Source organism: Sardina pilchardus, chromosome 16 (assembly GCF_963854185.1).
Source record: "Sardina pilchardus chromosome 16, fSarPil1.1, whole genome shotgun sequence".
Classification (NCBI taxonomy): Eukaryota; Metazoa; Chordata; class Actinopteri; order Clupeiformes; family Clupeidae; genus Sardina; species Sardina pilchardus.
Genome location: NC_085009.1, coordinates 4,378,240 through 4,398,328, shown reverse-complemented (window position 1 = coordinate 4,398,328; position 20,089 = coordinate 4,378,240). Strand labels below are relative to the sequence as shown.

At 44.6% G+C, this 20,089-nt stretch overlaps 1 protein-coding gene across 2 annotated transcripts in view; it reads right to left on the bottom strand.

The window, feature by feature from the left end:
* The window catches only part of mtm1 (myotubularin 1), a 24,331-nt gene extending 6,070 nt beyond the window's left edge, over positions 1-18,261 (bottom strand). For both annotated transcript variants that reach the window (XM_062516447.1, XM_062516448.1), the window contains exons 1-13: positions 18,195-18,261; positions 16,545-16,635; positions 12,426-12,498; positions 10,200-10,291; positions 9,275-9,385; positions 8,901-9,002; positions 8,410-8,493; positions 7,226-7,375; positions 6,596-6,781; positions 5,731-5,916; positions 4,785-4,988; positions 3,213-3,305; positions 658-771 (exon numbers count right to left, since the gene is read on the bottom strand). In XM_062516447.1, coding sequence (XP_062372431.1) covers positions 658-771; positions 3,213-3,305; positions 4,785-4,988; positions 5,731-5,916; positions 6,596-6,781; positions 7,226-7,375; positions 8,410-8,493; positions 8,901-9,002; positions 9,275-9,385; positions 10,200-10,291; positions 12,426-12,498; positions 16,545-16,607 — 1,458 coding nt within the window. In that variant the 5' untranslated portion in view covers positions 16,608-16,635; positions 18,195-18,261. The remainder of the gene's footprint in view (positions 1-657; positions 772-3,212; positions 3,306-4,784; positions 4,989-5,730; positions 5,917-6,595; positions 6,782-7,225; positions 7,376-8,409; positions 8,494-8,900; positions 9,003-9,274; positions 9,386-10,199; positions 10,292-12,425; positions 12,499-16,544; positions 16,636-18,194) is intronic.
* Between the last annotated feature and the right edge of the window lie 1,828 nt (positions 18,262-20,089).

Genomic DNA, 20,089 nt, shown 5'->3' with positions numbered 1-20,089 from the left:
GGAGTTGACTAGGAGTGGGGGAGACGAGCAGGCCGGTGTAGACGCTGCTATTTAGGGTACAGTAAGAGAAAGAGCAGACACTGCCCTTCTGCCTCTTTAAGACAAGAGAGACTACCTGTATTGGACACAAGCTTTATCGTAACGTCCCAACTATTAGCCGAGGCTTATACATTGATTTTGCAAAATTTATTCTGCTATGAGGTAAATACATGGGAACAGTTATTATGTTTTGTTTATTTTAACTTACATAAAACACTGCCCTGCGGCTCATACACAATGCAGCTCATACACAGGAAATGACTGTACATTTGATCTAAAGCTACAAATGCGGAAGGAGATGAACATATACAGTACAATACACAAAGTGGCAGTCCTAGGAAGAGACATGCGATCACGCGTTTCTTTTTTAGGACACTGGAGCGGAATGTATATAAATAACACATCACACCTCTGCTTCCTCTGCTCTGTTTGCACCTCGGTTAACACACACGTCATGGCGGCTGTCTAATCTTTCTAAACATGTATGAGAATGTATGCCTGTTACTCATGGCTGGTTAGGTTGCAAAAGCCTTCTAGGTGTTTGTGTGTGTGTGTGTGTGTGTGTGTGTGTGTGTGTGTGTATTTGCGTGTTTGCGTGAGTGCGTATGCACGACTCACGTTGTTGTCACGGACACTCTCGCAGTTGAAGAGAAAGGTGCCAAAGCGGCAGCTGTACAGGTGGTCCAGGATGACCATCAGCAGGCGCTCGTTGAACTCAAACGCTGTGGGGAACTGGAACACACAGGTCAAAAGGTCACTCACACCATACTCAGCTTCAATGACCAAAAGCCATCTCACCACACCACACCACACCACACATCCCCCTATGAACCCAGGGCCACTTGCTAAGTCAGGACATGAAGTCCATAAAAGTTCCCTTGGCCTTTGGAGTTAAAATAGCCCCACATCATCACATACCCTTCACCATAGCTAGAGATTGGCATGGTGCTTTTTCCAGTTAGCCTATTAGCCTGTTTGATTTGCATTGAGCTCAAGGAGCATATTTTAATTCCAAAGGCCAAGGGAACTTTATCAGGATGCATAATATCCTGGATCCATGAAATAGCTGGCCTTTAAAAATAAAAACATATAAAAAATCCTCCTGCTCCTATGGGAATTTAACATAGGGGTCAAATACTTATGCCCCCTGTATTTAAGGAAGAACATTTATCTATTTACGATACAGTCTTCAATCACAAAGAAAATTAGTGTCCTTAGCGGTTTGATTTTTACTCATTTTTTAATTAAGGCATTACAATCAATTCTCAAAAGATGATTTTATATTCCTCTTTTTAGTCAACTTTAGCATGGGTGCAAATACTTACTGAACCCACTGTACATGCAGCATCGCACAACCTTAGCATGTTTAAATGTCATGCACAAGCATTTTCATTGATTGTCATGGAAGATCTCCAATAATGCCTATTGATCCCTCTGCTTGGTTATGTAATATGCATGCATAACAATGTACAAAGGCTTTTCGAAATATGTCTTGATTTCTGAGACTGCACAAGGCGGTACTTTTTTTAAATGCTGGTAATGGCTACCACTTTTTCTTTGGATTGGGGTGGGGTTTTTTTGCTGCAAGTGCCTAGCGGTAGTATCCCTGACCAAACAGTTTACAGTACATGTCACATGGTCATTTACACATGGTCGTCTAGACATTTCTCCAAAGTGCCTTACAAACACACTTGGATCAAACACTCAGACGTCCATCAACAGCCTGAATAGAATCCCAGGACAGAGCTCTAAAAGCATTAGCCACACCGCGCATTAGAACAAAACCGGCCATTTTCATAACTGCCAAGTTACTCCATAGGTCCAAGGGCAGTCTCTCCATTGGCCGTTAGCCCACAAACACAGTGGATGTCTCACAAAGAGCAGTGGCTAAAGCCAGAGGGAGTACTAGGGGTATCAAGTAAGGTCAACCTCTAAACACATTTTTCCACTGACAGTGAACCTGTTCTTGAACCAGTGCCTTTCAGAATGTTTTGAACCTTGATGCTATCTAGTGAACCAGCCCACTTTTCCAAAAAAAACGAACCATGGGTGCGTCATCAACAGTGGGTGTTCCATGCAAAACAAAAGTTAATGAGATGCATGAATGGGGTAGGAGTTCTTCCGAAGAAACAGTAGAAATTAGCTGTGTAAAATACTAGTTAACGTCTACAGTCTAGTGCTTGTTAAATACTGTAGTTTTGTTTGCTCATGGCAACAGTTGATTGGTTAGTTGGTTTGTTTTAAGATTTCAGATTGCATAGTTTTTTTTGCCACATAATGGCAAGTAAAATATACGAAGTAGTATACCAAACAAACAAAACAAATTGTATAGGTAAACCAAATAATTTAAATAAATAATGTAAATATTCCAAACCTTTTTGTGGTGCCACTTCAATTAAAAATTTTTTTTCCAGAGCACAGAATAAAACAGTTGTAATGTAGTGCTCTGTACTGTAGAGATGTACTGCTTAAATAAACTTGCTTCAGTATACTTATGATTAACAATAGTTAGTTAATGGTCCTCTTGGACTGCATGTATGGTTTTATTGTATTATTTAGAAGTTCTTGATGTGAGAACACAGACTATTAACATGCACATTCTTAATGGCTTTAGTGTTTCCTGATTAGTTACTGTAGATTAGAAGGGGCAGTGGGCAGACCTAAGACTGTATGAAAATGGATTGGAAACGCGCGGTTTAGTGAGTGCAGTGTCCAATTCCAAAGTAGGCCAGTATGTCTGCATATAGGCCACTGTACAGAGTGGCGCCACAATCCACTGGTTACACAATCAATAAATGTTGTTCCAGTCTCGTGCATCATTCTTCATTATTTCATTACATATCTCGAATATTTATGTTTATATATGCTCTAAACATATGTCCCATATGTTTAGAGCATATATGTTGATGTTTATTTAGGAGCATTCTTTTATCTTCAGCGACTGTCCAGACAGGACAGCAACGTATGCAGTTCATCAAGATGTGCATCACATCACACCTCTGGCGACGGGTGTTGATGATGCCTCGCTCTACGAGGTGAGCTGCAGAATCACAATGCTGAACATCGCAAACAACCGTATAGCAAGCGGGGTGCAATGTAACTGAGTAGAGTCATTGCTGAATAGGTGCATCATGGGAGATTCAGGGAGGTGCGGCCAAGTGATGGAATCGTACCTGTTTGGTCATCTGCCACACGCAGTCGATAAACTGCACAAAGATGGGCGACCGGTCCTGGTCTGCATGATTTTTGTCCCCATGGCCAATTCTCTGTAGAAACACACACAAGCGTACCGTATATTATTTATGTGTATGGCAGCACTGTTGTGCTATGTACAATTGTATAGACAACTTGTGAACAATAAAAGTAAAAAAAAAAAAGAAAAGAAACACACGCAAGCATAAAATACACCACATATACACACACAAAAGGGGACTCCGCAACAATGCATCTGATATCCAATATTGGGAGGTGCTTACTCTGCCTAAAACCAAAATAGCTTATAAGCATTTTATGACTTGCACAGGATTACTTCAACACAACAAAGAACAAAAGGCTATCTAATGGTCACCTAGATTAAGTCCAAGCTAAATCCTTTTCAGACCAAAATCAGCTTAGTTCTTCATATAGTGTACAGAGAGCCACTGCACAAAATTGAATTCCCTCTTAAAATGCTATGCTATGCTGTACTAGGAATTCAAACCATTCAGAAAGCATGATGGCGCTGAAGTACTGGTGCCTAAAAAATCAACAAACTCTGTAGAAGAAGACCTCTGAAGATAATCTAATCTGTTTGCCATTTTGTCTGCGGAAATAAATTGCAGAGAAATTGACACAGATTGCATAACGTTACTTGACAACCCCATTATTTGCACGTCCCATTCAGCCCAACAGTAGTTTCAAATGAAGTTATCATATCAGTGTTGGCAAGCTAACTACCCACAGTAGGCAGGCTGCTACTGAAGTTCTGTGATCTAACATACTGGATAAGTTCTAGCAGTCTGCGTCACTATTTATATATCTGGGGAGATGCCGTCTCCAGCTTTAATGTTTTCTGTCTCTTCTGCTTGGTTGATTGATTCACAAAGATTAGAATTGACCAGGAAGAGAGTTACACAAATATCTGATAAATGAGAAAATGTAAACAGATATGTCATAGATTTACTGAAATCGAATCTCTGACCACTGACCTGATATTTTCAATTTATTTCATTACGTGTCTTTTTTGTGACCTCTACTATTATGAAGGTTCTTATGTTGACTTTTAGTCTTGTTGTGGCTGTAGCCTACCAGGCAACACAGGGAATTACCAGTTCTATAATCATCAAGCATAGGTTAAATGACAGCAATCAAAATTGAGAAATCTTGTGACTTGAGGTATCTTGTACAAATGTTCATACCAGTCACATTTACGTATTGAGAAACTAAGCATAGGAATTGGGAATCAAGTCATTTCACTGGCATTGGCATTGAGTACCTTTTTCTGGTACCATGGCATTCCTAGTTTGCACAGTAAACACTTCTTTCAGGAGAAAGCAGCCTTGGTATGAACCAACCCTCTTCCTTCAGTAAGCAAAGACCAAACAAAATGTTTGACTGAAAACCAGGCATGGAAAGGATGACGGAAACTAGTCCTGACAGGGCAACATAGGACCAATTGAATGGTTCAAGTGTTCAGAAATAGGGAATGCCTTCACCCACCCCACCCACACACACACACACACACACACACACACACACAGACTGACCGAGGCGAACTTGTGTCCAAAGCCGATCCACTCCTTCTCCAGCAGCACCTGGAAGCCTCTGAGGGTGCGGTAGTGGCTGTCCAGCATCAGCATGGCCAGGGAGGTGAGCTGGGCCGTGCGGTCCCAGCCGTCGCTGCAGTGCACCACCACCGAGTTGCCCGAGGACACCTTGTCAGCCACCTGGATGGCCCCTGACAGCACCAACTAGCACACACAACAGAGGAGGACGAGCAGATGAGCAGATGAGAAAGAAGGAAGGGGAGGGGTTGTTGAGATTAGGAGAATTGACATGGAATGAAAAAAAAAATGCTTTTCTTTTGAACCTGTGAACGGGCATTAAAGCGGTCCTGCTATCAGCACTAGGAGAACAAGACTTAATGCCGTAAGGCAAGGCAAGGCAAGGCAATTTATTTATATAGCGCATTTCATACCCCAGGTAGACACAATGTGCTTTACACAGTTAAGGCATTACCTCAAATAAAATGTAGCCTATAACACATATCACATAGAACATATCACAGTAATAAAACACACCACTAATAGTAATAAGAAGAAAGAAAGATTAAAATGATGAATAAAACTAGGTAAAAGTCATGAAAAATAAAAATCATAAAACCAATAAAAAGAGGCTAATAAAATTAGGTAAAAGTCATTAGAAATGAAAAATAAAAATCATAAAACCAATGTAGTGCTCAACGACCCATCAAACCACTCAAAAGCCAATCACATTCCACGCTCCTGAAGGAACGTGCCGATTGGCTGGAATTGTTTTTTCCATTTCTTTCCATTTACAGCAGCAGGACTGTGCAAAAACAAAGGCGTCCCCCCCCCATACACACACCTAGGAGGCCATGAAAAGTAACTTGCTGACTTCAGAAAGTGATTAATAATGAGAACTTGGATCCTAATCCGAGCTGCAGACTGCTCCTGGCGGCGGCTGCTGTACCTTGATGTGCTCCAGCCAGTGGGTGGACTCCAGGCTGGAGAGCCAGTGGGCCTCCTCCACGTTGGGGTAGACGATGTCCTTGAGTTTCTTGAGGGACTCGCGCATCACGTGGATGTTGTGGATGTCCAGGAAGACCAGCTCCGCGTTCTGATAGGCGTCGTCCCCCTCGTAGCCCCCGCCCGTCGCCTGGAGACCACAGCAAGAAGATCAGAGGTCAAAGGTTAAGAGAGGTCAAAGGTTGAGAGAGGTCAAAGCAGCATGGCCGCAGATGAGAAGAGAGTACTTTTTGAGAGAGGCATATCTCCACAGTCGTCCATGCGGATTCTGAGCGCAAAACACACACACTGTATTCATATGGCTGTGATAGGAGGACCTCAGTCAAGGTCCTCGCTGGGAATTAATGGCAAAACACTCTGCAAAGAGGCTTGGAATTCCTGAAATACTTTTTCTGTGTGCAACTGTTAAACCCTGGCGCAACTCCACAGCAACCTTAAATAAACTATAATTAGCAAGCGCTGTCAGGCTCCAGGCAGTTGTTTTGTGCTTGCATAACACACACACACACACACACACACACACACACACACACACACAGTACAGCACTCCAGTCTCCAGTGCTGCAGGAGACTTTCCAGTAACTCTACCTCTGTTACCTCTGCTGACATCAGTAACCAGTCAAGCAGGCAAAACCCACACACCTACAGACATGGCACAAAGAGAGAACAGAATAAAAGAGAGAGGAGAAGATCTGCACCCTTCATCACTCCAACACACACACACACACACACACACACACACACAAACATACGATAGAAACCACAACCAAGACACGGGTGTAGAGAGACCTCAAACATCTCGTTCTGACCTTGTTTGCGACGGCGTTGACATTGGGCCGGGCGTCGAAGATGGTGAGCTTGGTGGTGCCGTTGGCCTCCCGGATCATCTCCAGGTAGCGCTCGTCGTCTTTGTTGCGCTTGCCACTCATGCCCACCAGGGGCTGGCTGCAGCGCACGATCACCGCCTGGTTCTCCTTGTTGATCCACGACAGCACCTTTTCCACGGGGGGAGGAGGATTTAAAAAGGTAACCATGAGGTTAACAGGCAAGCCGAGTGCTACAGCTTTGTTGCTCTGATTGGATAATGTCTTCTCTGTTGTTTCTTCACCTCATTATTTTACACTCTCCAAAGGTTTGGAGAACGTTCACTTAATTTAGGCAAGAAAATGTGAGCACTGTTTGTCTATATACTTGGAGCACTTTGTTCATTGTTTGCACCTTCTAATTCAACCTGTTGAAGTTTCTTTGGTTTCAGTCACGAGAGGTGGCCCATTGTTTTGTAATGAACTTGGAACACTTATTGAACCATTTAACCATTTGTTTTATACTACATACCTTCAACAAACCTAAACACTTTGCCTTCAGTGAAATACCAACCGGTCTACAGGTGATCCAGAACCCACCCTCAACCACTGGCCATCCTCCCCTGGTGGACTTACCGGTATGCGGCAGCGGGATCGGAAGGTGGCTACCTTCAGCAGGTCATCCTCCGTGGCCTTGAAGGGCACCACCAGGATGGTGGGGTACGTGTCGCACAGTTTGTAGTCCTCGTTGATGAAAGAGATCCGCCACTTGTCAGTGGGAAGGCCCTGGCAAGCACAAGAGGGGATAAGAATCAGTGGGCCAAGAGATTGTAGATCACACAATCAGGATCGCACCGTCATCACCAGCAACAATATGATGCAACACGGACACTGGATTCATGTGAAGATGTTCGATGTAGTCTTGAAGATAAAATGCTCAACATTCTGACTCCTTACATATCTGAAGACAGCATTCACAGTCTTCACTTTGTATTTTAGACAAGATAAGATAAGATCTAAGACCTATGAGATTTGATTAAGTTCTGCAATCCAGTTCTTACTTGCTCAGTACGCACAGGTTTTTCAGTGGCTCATTGCAGGGTGACTCATGAGCCATTATGAATAGATGGAACCTCTCAGCCTATTGGGTGACACTGGGTGGGTGAACAACACTGCCCTGTACTTCTCAGTTCAGGTAGTGGACTATCAGCATTATCATACAGGTTCTGTTTCCCTTCACTAGTTGTCTTCCTGTTAGCCGAGTGGAGAGGATTGTTTAGTCTTGTAATGTCTTTTATCCATGGATATTTACACTTCCTAATTTGAGATTGAGAGGCAAGGCTTGTTTCTGACAGTTAACTGTGTGTGCCACTCTGATTACTTGGGAATGGACATGTGTAACATGTATAGGTGCTGTGTCCACCAAACACGTTTTTTACAGCCAGAGCGCCCTCAACCTCCTTTTCTCGGCGCTTCGATAAGTGTTTATTGTTGCTAAGTTACCAAAACCATAGATGGTTTATAACGAGAAGTGACATTGACGAGCCCGGCGCTGTTCCAAAAGTTGAACAGATTTCAACTTTGAGCGCTCTGAGCTCTGCGGTAAAAAACGGTCAGCGCCGAGAGCTTTTTTCCGCCGAGGGCGCTCAGCGCTGTGAACGCTGAGCTACATAGACTTTATATTGAAAATTGTCACCGTCAAAAAACACGTTTGGTGGACACAGCACCATATAAAGGCGCTTAAAACCCTGCACATGACTGTGTGTATCAGCAAGTATCAACCTGAGGTCTGGCTGACCATGGGGGCCTCAAACACACACCTGCCTCCGGTACTCCTCCATGGGTTTGTAAACGTGCCAGCCGTTCTCATCAAACTTCTCCTGGCTGAGGTACGCAAACAGTTGCTATGCAGGGGGAGAGAGAAGAGGAGAGCCAGAGAGAGAGGTGGGTTACGCATGAGAACACACACACACACACACACACACACACACACACACACACGTCAAATACATGATGACCATATTTAGTTATGACATAGGTACAGTAGATCACAGGAAAAAGCCAAGTTGCTGAGGGAACTGAAATTACAGTGCAACGCTTCGTGTCCTTTTATAGCTGCAGTGGTACATCTGCTAACACAGACTTTTTCATAGACACATATCCACACCATCATTCACACATACATGCGTTCACACACACTGACACGCACAATCACTAAACTCTACTTCTATTTTTCTGTACACAGATTCTGACACAAATACACACACACACACACACACACACACACTCTGTCTCTCTTATGAGAACTTACCATGCCGTGGGAGAGAGGAAAAGCATGTTTGAAGAGTATGTCAAAGATGTCTCTTCTACTGTGACCCTCCTGCTTCAGAGCAAACCTCAGGTTCCTCATATCCTGCACCAAACCAGACCACACACACACACACACCACAGCATTACTCATTTAGCCACAGCGCATGCAATCCAAGAGCTTGACAAACTCTGAAACTCGTCTCTCCTGATATCTAGTTTTTGTACCAAACGCACTGGAATACTCAGTGATGAAATTCTAATTCATGTGAATCAAGTCCTCTTGTTTTAAAGCCCTATAAAGAGATTGACTATATTCTACATCTTTGAATTCAATATGTGTGTGTGTGTGTGTGTGTGTGTCAACACCGGTCTTACCTTGCAGGTGATGTCCAGGCCGTACGAGTTCTCCCCTCGACTGGAGGCCCCACCCATTTTCTCCACTCGACTGATGGCCCCCAGTGGGACGTCCAGGACCACCACATGGTCCTAAAGCACACCATGATTTAGGATTAATCACCCAGGCGATTTTCTTGGGAAAATGAGGTCTAAAAATACGTTTGTCCTGCTGAGTATCCATTGTTAGGCTGCTGACTAGAGTCTTTGTGCTAGCCGAACCAATGGGCGGACAGAGGGGAAAAGAAGCCTCTTTATTTGGGACAGACAAACTCTCCTCTGGAGAAATCAGCACTATTCAAACCCTTCTGTCAGACCTGAGCAATGCTTTAATGGCTGACAAAAAAAAGACTTTGCAGGTGCCCAGAAGAGTGAGTGAGGATGAGTCTGCATACGTGTGCATGTGTGAGTCTAGGAACGTGTGTGTGTGTGTGTGTGTGTGTGTGAGTGTACATATTCTCCTATTCTCCATGCCCAAGCTCAATCCTGTGAAAGAGACCGCCGTTTCTGTTGCTTTGGGACAGAGTGATGGGAGAGCAGTCTACCCGAATAACATCCACCTCGTCTGGCCATAAAACCACGCTGTTTAGTACTCAGTCAGATCTACCGAGGGCTCCAGACTGAGTTAAGAGTAAAAGCATGTAAGTACACATTTGTACTTGAATGCCGTGAATCAAAATGGGTGATGACAGTTGACTTGTTGAAGCATTTCCACAATCGTCCCAGACATTTGTCACACAAGTCCCTCGGGGTCGTGACAACCCCACTTTCCACTACCACATCCTCCTCTTCCTCCTTCAGGGCTTTGCTTATTCGCCACCCCATTTATCAGATTTCTCCCTTCTTCCTTACAAAAAACAACAACCAAAAAACAAGAGAAAACTGACTAAAGGTCTCGTCTCCTTACCCCGTCGCTCTTGAAGTAGAGTCTGAAGTTTGTGATGAAGACTTTGCCTTTAAGTGCGCCATTGAAAGGGCAGATGTAAATGATGTCTTTGTCTGTAGGAGCAAAAGAAAGAGAGAGGGAGGGAGGGAGGGAGGGGTAGAAATGGGATAGACAGAGAGAGGGAGAGGGAGAGAAGGGAGTCAGGGTCAAAGGTCAAAGTGTGTCACCTTCAGCAACCATTGTTAACCTCTGACGTCAATCCCCAAAGGTACTTGCTCTCGTCCTTTAGGGAAATGCAACCGTAAGCATCCAGTGACTGCACGGCTGCGTTTAAATTCACTGCACTGGATATTCATAAGAACTTAAACTGTGGACTTAAAAGTCAGCAGCGCTGTCCCCTTTCAAGTGATCTCTGCTTTCCTGTTGATGTATTGGTGAAGTTTAAAGCCTCTGAATCTTTTAAGGGACCTTCTCTCCCGTCCTCAGCCACTCTGCTCAAAAGTGCTGCCGGCTTTCGCTCATTAGCTATTTATGCTACGATAAGAGCCTGCCACTTCCTTGGGCTATACTTACACGCAGACACTTTTAAATATTACATGCTGCGAATACCAAGATGGCGTCGGGAAATAATGCTTCCAACAAAGTGCATACTGTAATTCATTCTCTCAATCTGTTTATTTTTATTCTGTGTTTATCACGCCCTGTCGTTCGGTCTGCCAAAAGCCATCTCTCTCTCTCTTTCGATCACTCTCGCGATGTCTTCAGCTCCTTCGTTTCTGCTGTGCCTTTACACTTTTTCATCTGTGCGTTCAGTAGTTGTTTACATCTCTCTCTCTCCTTCTCTCACTTGATTTCTTCATCTTTCATTCCTGCAATCTGTCTCTCTCACACACACGTTCAATCTCTCACTAGCTCATTGATGGCTGTGTAGTCATATCTCCCCTCTCCCCCTCCTATCACAAATAAACAAAGACACAGACTACTGCATCCAGATTTTTCCGCGCCCGGTGCTTCAACCGCAGATGCCAGCTGGGCACTGGAGCTCCACACCGGGGGCCGGTCCTGAGCGACGGGCACAGAGAGAGGAGAGGGCCGTCTCCAAAACGAGTGCCCCGGGGGCGCGGCGGGAGCAGCGGCACAGTGGAGCGGTGGCACCGTGCATTATTTACACCAAACACCGGCTCTCCTCAGGACCTCGGCTCACAACACTGCCTTTAAAAGGCAAGGGCACTGGGAACAGGGGATGTGCTGGGGCCGGTGGCACAGACTGTTGGATTAGTTGCGTCACACACACACACACACACACACACACACACACACACACACACACACACACACACGTAATTCATTCACTTGATGATGTAATGACAACACTGTTATGGAAAGACAGTGGTGGACCTCACTAACGTCATATGAAAATGAATGGTACTTCTGCAGACAGATTTTAAAAAGTTAGAAGTTAGTGTAGGTATCAACAAATCGATTTAATTTTGAGTGACATAAGAAGTGTCAAAACTGTTTCCCCATCAACGATTCTATTGAATTAAAATGATGTCATAAAGCCCCGCGTTAAAGCGCATTTTTCTGTGGCGCTAGTTGATTTTCCGTCACCAAGGTAGTGAAATAGAAGGTAGAGAATGCACTCTGAATTACTCACCTGCCACTTATTGAGATCAGCATGCGCAACAGCATGCGCAACACTCTTACTCTGTACATCGCTTAGAACGTTTTCCATCATTTTCATGAGCGAATTAACTTAACGTCGCAAAACTGACGTTACAGTGAAATATAAGTCTTTTTCCATCATGTGTCGCACTAACTTTTTGAGTTTTAAGTGAATTAATTGGATGGAAAAAAGGTTACAAACTGTTTTCTTCAACTTCCCAGCCCACGGAAATGAGTGGAATTGCATTTTCCATCTTTCTTATTTCCCAGTTAGCTCTAACTTTAGGCTATAATTAACATCCTGTACACTATCTGTAGCTACCATGTGAAAACAAACACTTGGCTCATTAAGACGGACTTCTCTCAGAGAGCTAGTTTAAAGACAATATACAAGCACATGTGTATTCTCTTTCAAGTATCTACAGAAGCGGCCTACTGGTCCATCTACTGACGCGTATGCTTTATTTAGTCACATTCAGAGGTCCACTCACATTCCATGGGAAGAGCAAGTACCTTCCAGATAGATCTACGTCCACCCATAAACTTAAAGACAGATGCTGATGCATGCAGACAGGAACTCACCGATCACTCTCTCCTCCCCCGGCAACAGGGCAACATCAGCCAGCGGCTCCATCTTCAGGCTCTCACTGGATGCCTGTAGACACACACACACACACACACAGCGTTGACATGGGCAAATGAGCACATCTGAATGTACACAGGCAGTAACAATACCAAATGTATTCACAACGGTAACAACTCACACGCATGCACACAATGTAACTCTCGCATACGCACACACCACTGGTAAAAAACACACATACAACTAAGAAAAGTGCATTTTTGTGCATTGCCTTGCAGATGAGCATAAGGTTTCCTCGGTTGTAAATCATATATATGCACGCACACACACACACACACACACACACACACACAGATGGCATTTCCATTTCCGAAACAAACCATGCACCCACAACTGACATCAATGTGTGTGTGTGTGTGTGTGTGTGTGTGTGTGGTGTGTGTGTGTGTGTGTGTGTGTGTGTGTGTGTGAGAACTAGAACTTGTAGGACTGGCCGGTCCTCTACTACGCTGCTAGCGTTATCTGCAACTCAGCTAACTGAACCTTGACACCCCACAGTCATAGGGGAAGTGGCTTTCACAGCGTTGACCGACCTAACATCAGGTAGACGCTTACAAGAAAGACAGGCCCAGCCGGAGAGAAGAGAAAGTGAGAGAAAGAGAGAGAGAGAGTAGGGGAGGAGGGGAGGAGGGGAGGAGGAGAGGGAGGGAGGGACTGCAACGTTGAGAGGGGATGAGAGCAAAGATGGGGTGAAACATGCAAGAAGGCAGTGGAGGGGAAAAAGGAAAATAATGATCAAGAGGCAGAGAGAGGGAGAGCAACAGAGAGTGAGAGAGCCAGAGAATGGAAAAAGAGAAGGTTACGCTGTCTGTCTGACAGCACCAGCCTGCTCGCTCTCTCTCTCTTTCTTTCTTTCTCTCTCTCTTTCATTCTCTCCCTCATTCTACCTCTCTCATTCTCTACCTCTCTCTCTCTCTCTCTCTCTCTCTCTCTGTAGGCCTAACAGTGTGCAGCTACTGGATCCAGATTGTCTGTCCCAGGGGCGATTTTCCGGCTGCCAGCTGAAGGTTACTGAACTGGAATGTGGGATGAAGTGCCATTCTCTCTCTCATTCTCTCTCTCTCTCTCTCTCTCTCTCTCTCTCTCTCTCTCTCTCTCTCTCTCTCTCTCTCTCTCTCTCTCTCTCTCTCTCTCTCTCTCTCTCTCTCTCTCTCTCTCTCTCTCTCTCTCTCTCTCTCTCTCTCTCTCTCTCTCTCTCTCTCTCTGCATGTGTGTGTCTCCCTCTCTCTCTCTGTATGTGTGTGTGTGTGTGTGCGTGTCTCCCTCTCTCTCTCTCCCTCTGTGTGTGTGTGTGTGTGTTTGTGTGTGTGTAGAAGAACGAGAGGGAGAGAGTGAAAGTGTCAAAGAGAGAGAGAGAGAGAAAGCGTGAGTGAGAGGACTGTGCTCTGCTACAGTGCTGGGCGCCCACTGTACAGGCCGGCCACAGGGAGGCACAATGCTGGGCTTCATGGCTAATGGCCTGACCCAGCCCTCTGGAGGGGACTAATGGACCCAAAACAAGCCAAGCCCGCTGCCCACACACCACAGAATCCCAGTGTGGGACCAGGGCAGGTGGGCCTGACGCCTTCAACCGGCCAAGGGACTAGCACATGGCTGAGAGGGAGAAGAGAGAGAGAGAGAGAGAGAGGGAGAGAGAGAGAGAGAGAGAGAGAGAGAGAGAGAGAATAGGATGGACATGAATAGACAGACGGACAGACATACATACATAAAGAGAGAGCGGTATAGACAAGACAAGAGATAGATAGATAGATAGAGAGCAATAGAGATAGAAAGATAGAGACAGCTTGCATAGCTTGTCTATTTGTCAAGGCAATAAAGCGCTTTCTGTATTTGAATTGGCCAGAGAGAGAGCAAGAGAGAGAGAGCAAGAGAGAGAGAGAGACAAATAAAGGCCTATGGAAATAAAGATAAGGGGAGATGGAGAGGCATCAAATCAAGAGAAGTGGATAAATATTGCATGACGATCAGCACAGTGAGGAGGAGGCCGTGAGGGAGAGAGCCGAGCCAGTGAAAGTGGGACGGCAACGCTGAGGTGAGGCGAGTGGGGAAAACATCAAGAGCGAATGAGGAAAGGCGGATGTCTGAAAGACGAAAAAGTACCGCAGAAAAGGAGAAGTGAGAGCAGGGGAGGGTGAATAACAGTGAAATGGAGAGGAAAAGCAAACATTAGGTCTCGCCAGACAAGGAGGCAGTCAGGCAAGAAAACACGCAAACAGGGCTTTTTGTCAGGGGCAGAATCAGTGGCCAATATGCTCTAATGGAAGAATATATGGTGCCTCACGCCTTGGCAATGACAGGCTGGGCCTGAGACGATGGCACAGACAGACACTCTGCTTGTCTTGGCACTGCCAACCGAAAGTGCTGAACGAGAGGTACTGTCTCGACCGCATGCTGGTGAACGATGCCCGCGATGGACCAGCGCGCACGAGTTTAAGTGGAAAATATTTGTTTTGGATTTCACGGCGCAGGGCCTGGGGTGGCAGGTGCTTTCGTCCCGAGAATAAAGGTGGCCAGTTTCTACAGCGCAGTGTGTGCCACACAATTTCCTGCAGTGTGCGGGGGTACCTTACCACCCAGGGGACGCCAAGTCCATGCCATCAATCAACGTCTGTGTTGCCTAGCAATTTGACTTCACTTTTGGTACGTTCTCTTAGGAGTTGTCCAATCTATCAGGTGTCAGAACCCGACGAGGCTGCCAGCGACTCTGTGCCAGCCGGGGCCCGTAGCCCAGCGCTAATGCCCAGCGGCCGGGCACTGCCACTGTGTGTGGGCAAATCTGATTATGCCGTCCTAACAGTTCACTCTCCCTTCTCTCACACTGGTGAGTGTTCCCTAGCAACCGGACTGGGCACGAACTTTATCCTTGGAAGGCTGGTGTTCAAGAATGTGCCGGAAAAAAAAAAGTTGAGTTTGTGTAACATGGCAGTGCGTTTTCAATTTGGGCTTAATTTGGCACTGGACCACGGCACTGTAACAATATTCAACATCTACATTCAACAGAAAAAAGTAAAGTACAGTAAAAAGCACCAACACCCTTCATAAACAATCGATCAATCTTATTTAAGTAAGTGGAATTCAGCACAGGGTTTTTACAGGGTCATCACAGAAACAGTACAAATAACCTCAACTATTTTGAGGGTGACACACTTCAGAAACACACATAATCTGCAAACACCAGCATCATTTACTATGTAGGATTTCCTTCTTCCAACTCACAAACCCTCAACTCAACTCAACCTGACTGAGGAAGAAGCAACACAAGAAGAATACAAATGGTTAACCATGGTGACGCCTCAGGCAGCTCCCAGCCTATAGCGGACGGGGCAATTAAATGCACTTCAATTGTACGGAGAGCAGCAGTTGAGGTGCCTGAGTGACAGGGCATTAAGCTCAGCGCTCCTTTAGCGTTAGCCTCCTATAGGCCCGGCTTTCAGCACCATAAGGAGAGGCTGCACAGGCAGGTCTATTGATGCCAGCCGTGGGCATCATTTATTAATGAGCCAGAGAGAGGAGGGCTACCCTACACTGGGAGCTTTGTCACAGCCAGACAAGCGGCACAGAGTAAACGACACAGGAAACTGGGTCCGGTCCAAAAAAGGGGAGGGGGCGGGGGGGGGGGGGGGTTGTGGCAGTGGCACCTGCGTAAGTGGTGTACATGCCTCATTACTTGAGTCTGTTGATCAGATATGAGATATGGTGAACAGATGTTGTCACCGCTAAGAAGCTACATAATGTAGAACATTCAGACTGCAAGCAAGCTTGCGTATCTATCTATCTGTAGGTGTTTGAAAGAGTACACATACACGCTAAATATGCTTACAGTCAGCGAACACCAGATTCCAGTGGGGGACACTCAAGTGACAAAGAAAGAAGTCGACAGTAGAGATACATAGTTGCCATGAATTCAGGGATGTAGGTGTACAGGTGTAATAGTGTGTGTTGGAACAGAAGGGGGAGGGGTATAACATACAGGTGTGTGTGTGTGTGTGTGTGTGTGTGTGTGTGTGTGTGTGTGTGTGTGTGGAGAGGGGTGCTGAGTGGTTCAGTGACAGACTCACGTTCTGGCTGGAGCTGTTCTCCAGTGGGATGGAGTTGTATGCTGGTATGGATGCCGAGGCCATAACTCAGGGAGTGCTTCTTCCACACGCACTGTCACGGAAAAGTACAACTCAACATACAAACATCTCTTCTGAATCCATCATACATAACCTCATCTGCCCAATTACTTGCACAAGGAGGGTGATGGAGTTTACAGTTTTATAGACTGTAAGTCGCTTCTCACTACACAAAATACAGTGAAAGATTCGCTGAGAAATTAGTAATTTTTCCATTAACACCCAAGAGTACACCTGCCAAAACACCTGCTGTTCAAGTGTAGCACACATTCTTGCAGAAGCTGTCAGGTCAGACATGTGATCTCACATAACACCTATCGAGCAAAGTCCTTTTCAGGAAGGCTGGCTTTCTACGAGTAGGTTATTCATGGATTTGTAATTAATTGTTCAAGTCCCTCCCTCGATCTATGGAGTTGACGTTTCTAGTTAGCACTTCATGTAATCTAAATTTAGCTGCCCCGCCTGTAATTATGACATACAGCTATGTCATGCAAACCTTGCTCTGCCCGCATGACTCCGTATGACATTCAGTTACACAAACATAGCTAGAAATATACATGCAATATTAGCAGATGACGCTGTATAAGGCTGAAGTGGAATGGGGCGACGCAGAGAGCTATTTATAAAAATGAGAGCAGCTTGTAATATGATGAGGGGGGCTTCCCTGACCTGACACCATCAATTGTCCAACCAACCTTTGGAGTCATCATGACCAACCGATTTCCAGCACGTGAACAGAGGAAACACCAATGTGTATTATGCTTCAAACAAAATACGACCCGTCGCGTAACTGGCTACCGTTACGTTAGGAATGGATAGAATTCCTGCCAGCAGATCGCGATCTGTAAATTTAGAAAAGCTACACTTGGGAGGCCACTACTTGCAAGATTCGCCCACTCCGTTAGTTACGCAAAGAAGGATTAGGGTATTTTGAGTTTCAAGGGTAAACTAATGCATAGGGTAGCCCACACCTTAACGACATGTTGTTAGAAGTTGTAACATACCCAAAAAGAGTAGCACATTACTAAACAAAACACACATTAACTCTTCCTTACATCGACTATGTTAACAAAAAGGGGCAGATCAGATATTAAACTCGCATCCAGACATGCTGAAGTTTATTTGACCAAACAGTTCAGTTTCGGAGAACAGACTCCCCCTATCCTGATCCAACGAGGAGGTCCCAAACCACAGTAGGTGCTAGCTAACTTTGGATGGTTGAAGCGATTAAAATAAAAGGAAAAAATCTGAGTCCGTGTCAAACTAGCTGACATTTCAAAGCATATTGTCAAGCCATTGTACATGACAACATCGAATTTTATGCTCGCATCAAAACAATAATTTCAACCGTGCTAAAATCTAACTTTTACAACTTCTGTCTAATCCGTCAAGAGTTGGGACAGCCAACAGGGCTGGTGCATAGGACTAGCAAGGGGACCAGGAAATAGCTTGGGCCTAACAGAGCGACAGCTTTCTAACTATCATATTTCAAAGAAAGCTGGTCTCAGACATAAATACCGTGGACCAATCGCTTAAAGGCATCACCTAAAATTGATTCGTGTTAACTTTCAGATCAAATATGCACTTACTTACCCACAATCAACGATTCTCCGTTCCTGAATTCGTCAGTCTGTTTTGCTGCACCGTAGGAAGAGCTCACTCAGAGTCATGTGACAGCGGCCATCGCTCCGATTGGACGGTTGTCAAAATCAGCACCGCAAGGATCGTAGGGAAGTGTATTTCTTGCCAAGATACACAAAGACAAATGGGCATTGACAAATGAGTTAATGTTTTAAACATAGTCTACTCTTGCATAATTTAGTGATAAAAGTGTCTACATTTTGAGAAGGTGTATGTTAGCCCAACTTGTGCATTGAGTGAGTATCTTGGCAAAAAGTGTTTTACCCTTCATTTAGGTCTGGCCTGTTAGGCCTAAATGAGGCTGTCATGTTGGCTATTTTACTCTCTGTCAAGACAAGTGAAACACCAGCAAGAGAAGAGCGTCAGCAAGAGTGGAAAAAAATACCCCCAGCCGCAAAAGCTAATATTCACTGTCAAACTCTGTTTTACCTGTGTACCGTCATAGACATTTTAAGATCATTTTTCAGAATCTGAACTATGGGCTACATATTTTCCATCGCAAAATCCAACTATTTCCAGAAGCCTTCTATGATAGGCCTACTTTATGGTGTTCTACCACTGTCATTACTTTACAGGGCCTCTCAACAGTGGTGACGTTCGACGCGACCCAGCTGTTTGTCATTAAGGCCTTAACATGTAGCAAATCCGCTTAAATCCCCACATGATGTGGTATTGTTGCCTTTAGGAGTAAAGGCTGTTTAGAGCCAGTTGTGTATGTTGATATGCATTGCTTGAGGCATTATTTGTAACACATAGAGGACACATTCCTGAATAATCCCTAAGCCTACTCTGTTTCAACATTTAACTTGGTCTAGTGTTGTTGAATCAGTGCCAGTTTTAAAAAATATATCATGTGTAAATCCAGACAGGAGATTAAAAGGATATATTTATAATTATGTCTTCATGTGACATCACTGTGAAAAAATGTGACACTTCAGCAAAAATGTTTTTACTTCGTAAGGGAGGCGAGGCAGAGACACGCCCTTGAGCTGTTTTGATCCTGAGTTTCTCATGCCTAAAGGCTAATGAATACTGTGCAGTTCTGTAACAAAGAAGGAGCCCTTCAGGAGGACAACAACAAATCAGTATGGGAAACTGACACTCGAGTGGGGTGTTTTAACTTCCTGTACAAGGTTGTTTTCATGTTTTCCAGAGGCTCACTCTCAAAAAGGTGTGAACGGAACTCATCTCAGATTAACGTGGGGAGGAACTGAAACTGTGTACACTATATGGCATGCTTGACCTAAAATCTGTCTATTACAGAGTCTCTCTCTCTCTCTCTCTCTCTCTCTCTCTCTTTCTCGCTCTTGCTCTCTCTTAACAAATACAGTATGATAATTCTGCTTTCCTAAAATAGTGAAAGAAACCAGAGGCCTAATAGTGAAAGAAACCTAGAGGCCTAATGTAGAGTCTAATGTGGCTCACTGACTATACAGCTGGTTTAGAGCTAAACATTTCTATCCATTTCCAGACTAATTGCTTAAATGCTGTAGTTTTTAGTTTACATTCCCATTTAAATGTGGGATTATGATTAACTCTAATCTGAAAATCCAAAACACATTTCTTTAGAGGATGGTTTCAAAACCATACAGCTCAACTCAACTCAAAATCAAACAGCAAAATTGTCACTGGTCTCATTCTGTGTGTCAACCAAACTACTTTGTGAACTACCAAACCATGTGCCTTTGCAACTGTATCCAGAAATGATGTTAATACAATGATAATGAAGTGCCTTATACTTTTGGTATTTTTGGATATTAGGGCTGACGTTAGGGTATGTTAATATGTGCAAGTGCAATATTAACCTCCGCCAAGGAGGTTATGTTTTCATCAGGATTTGTTTGTTT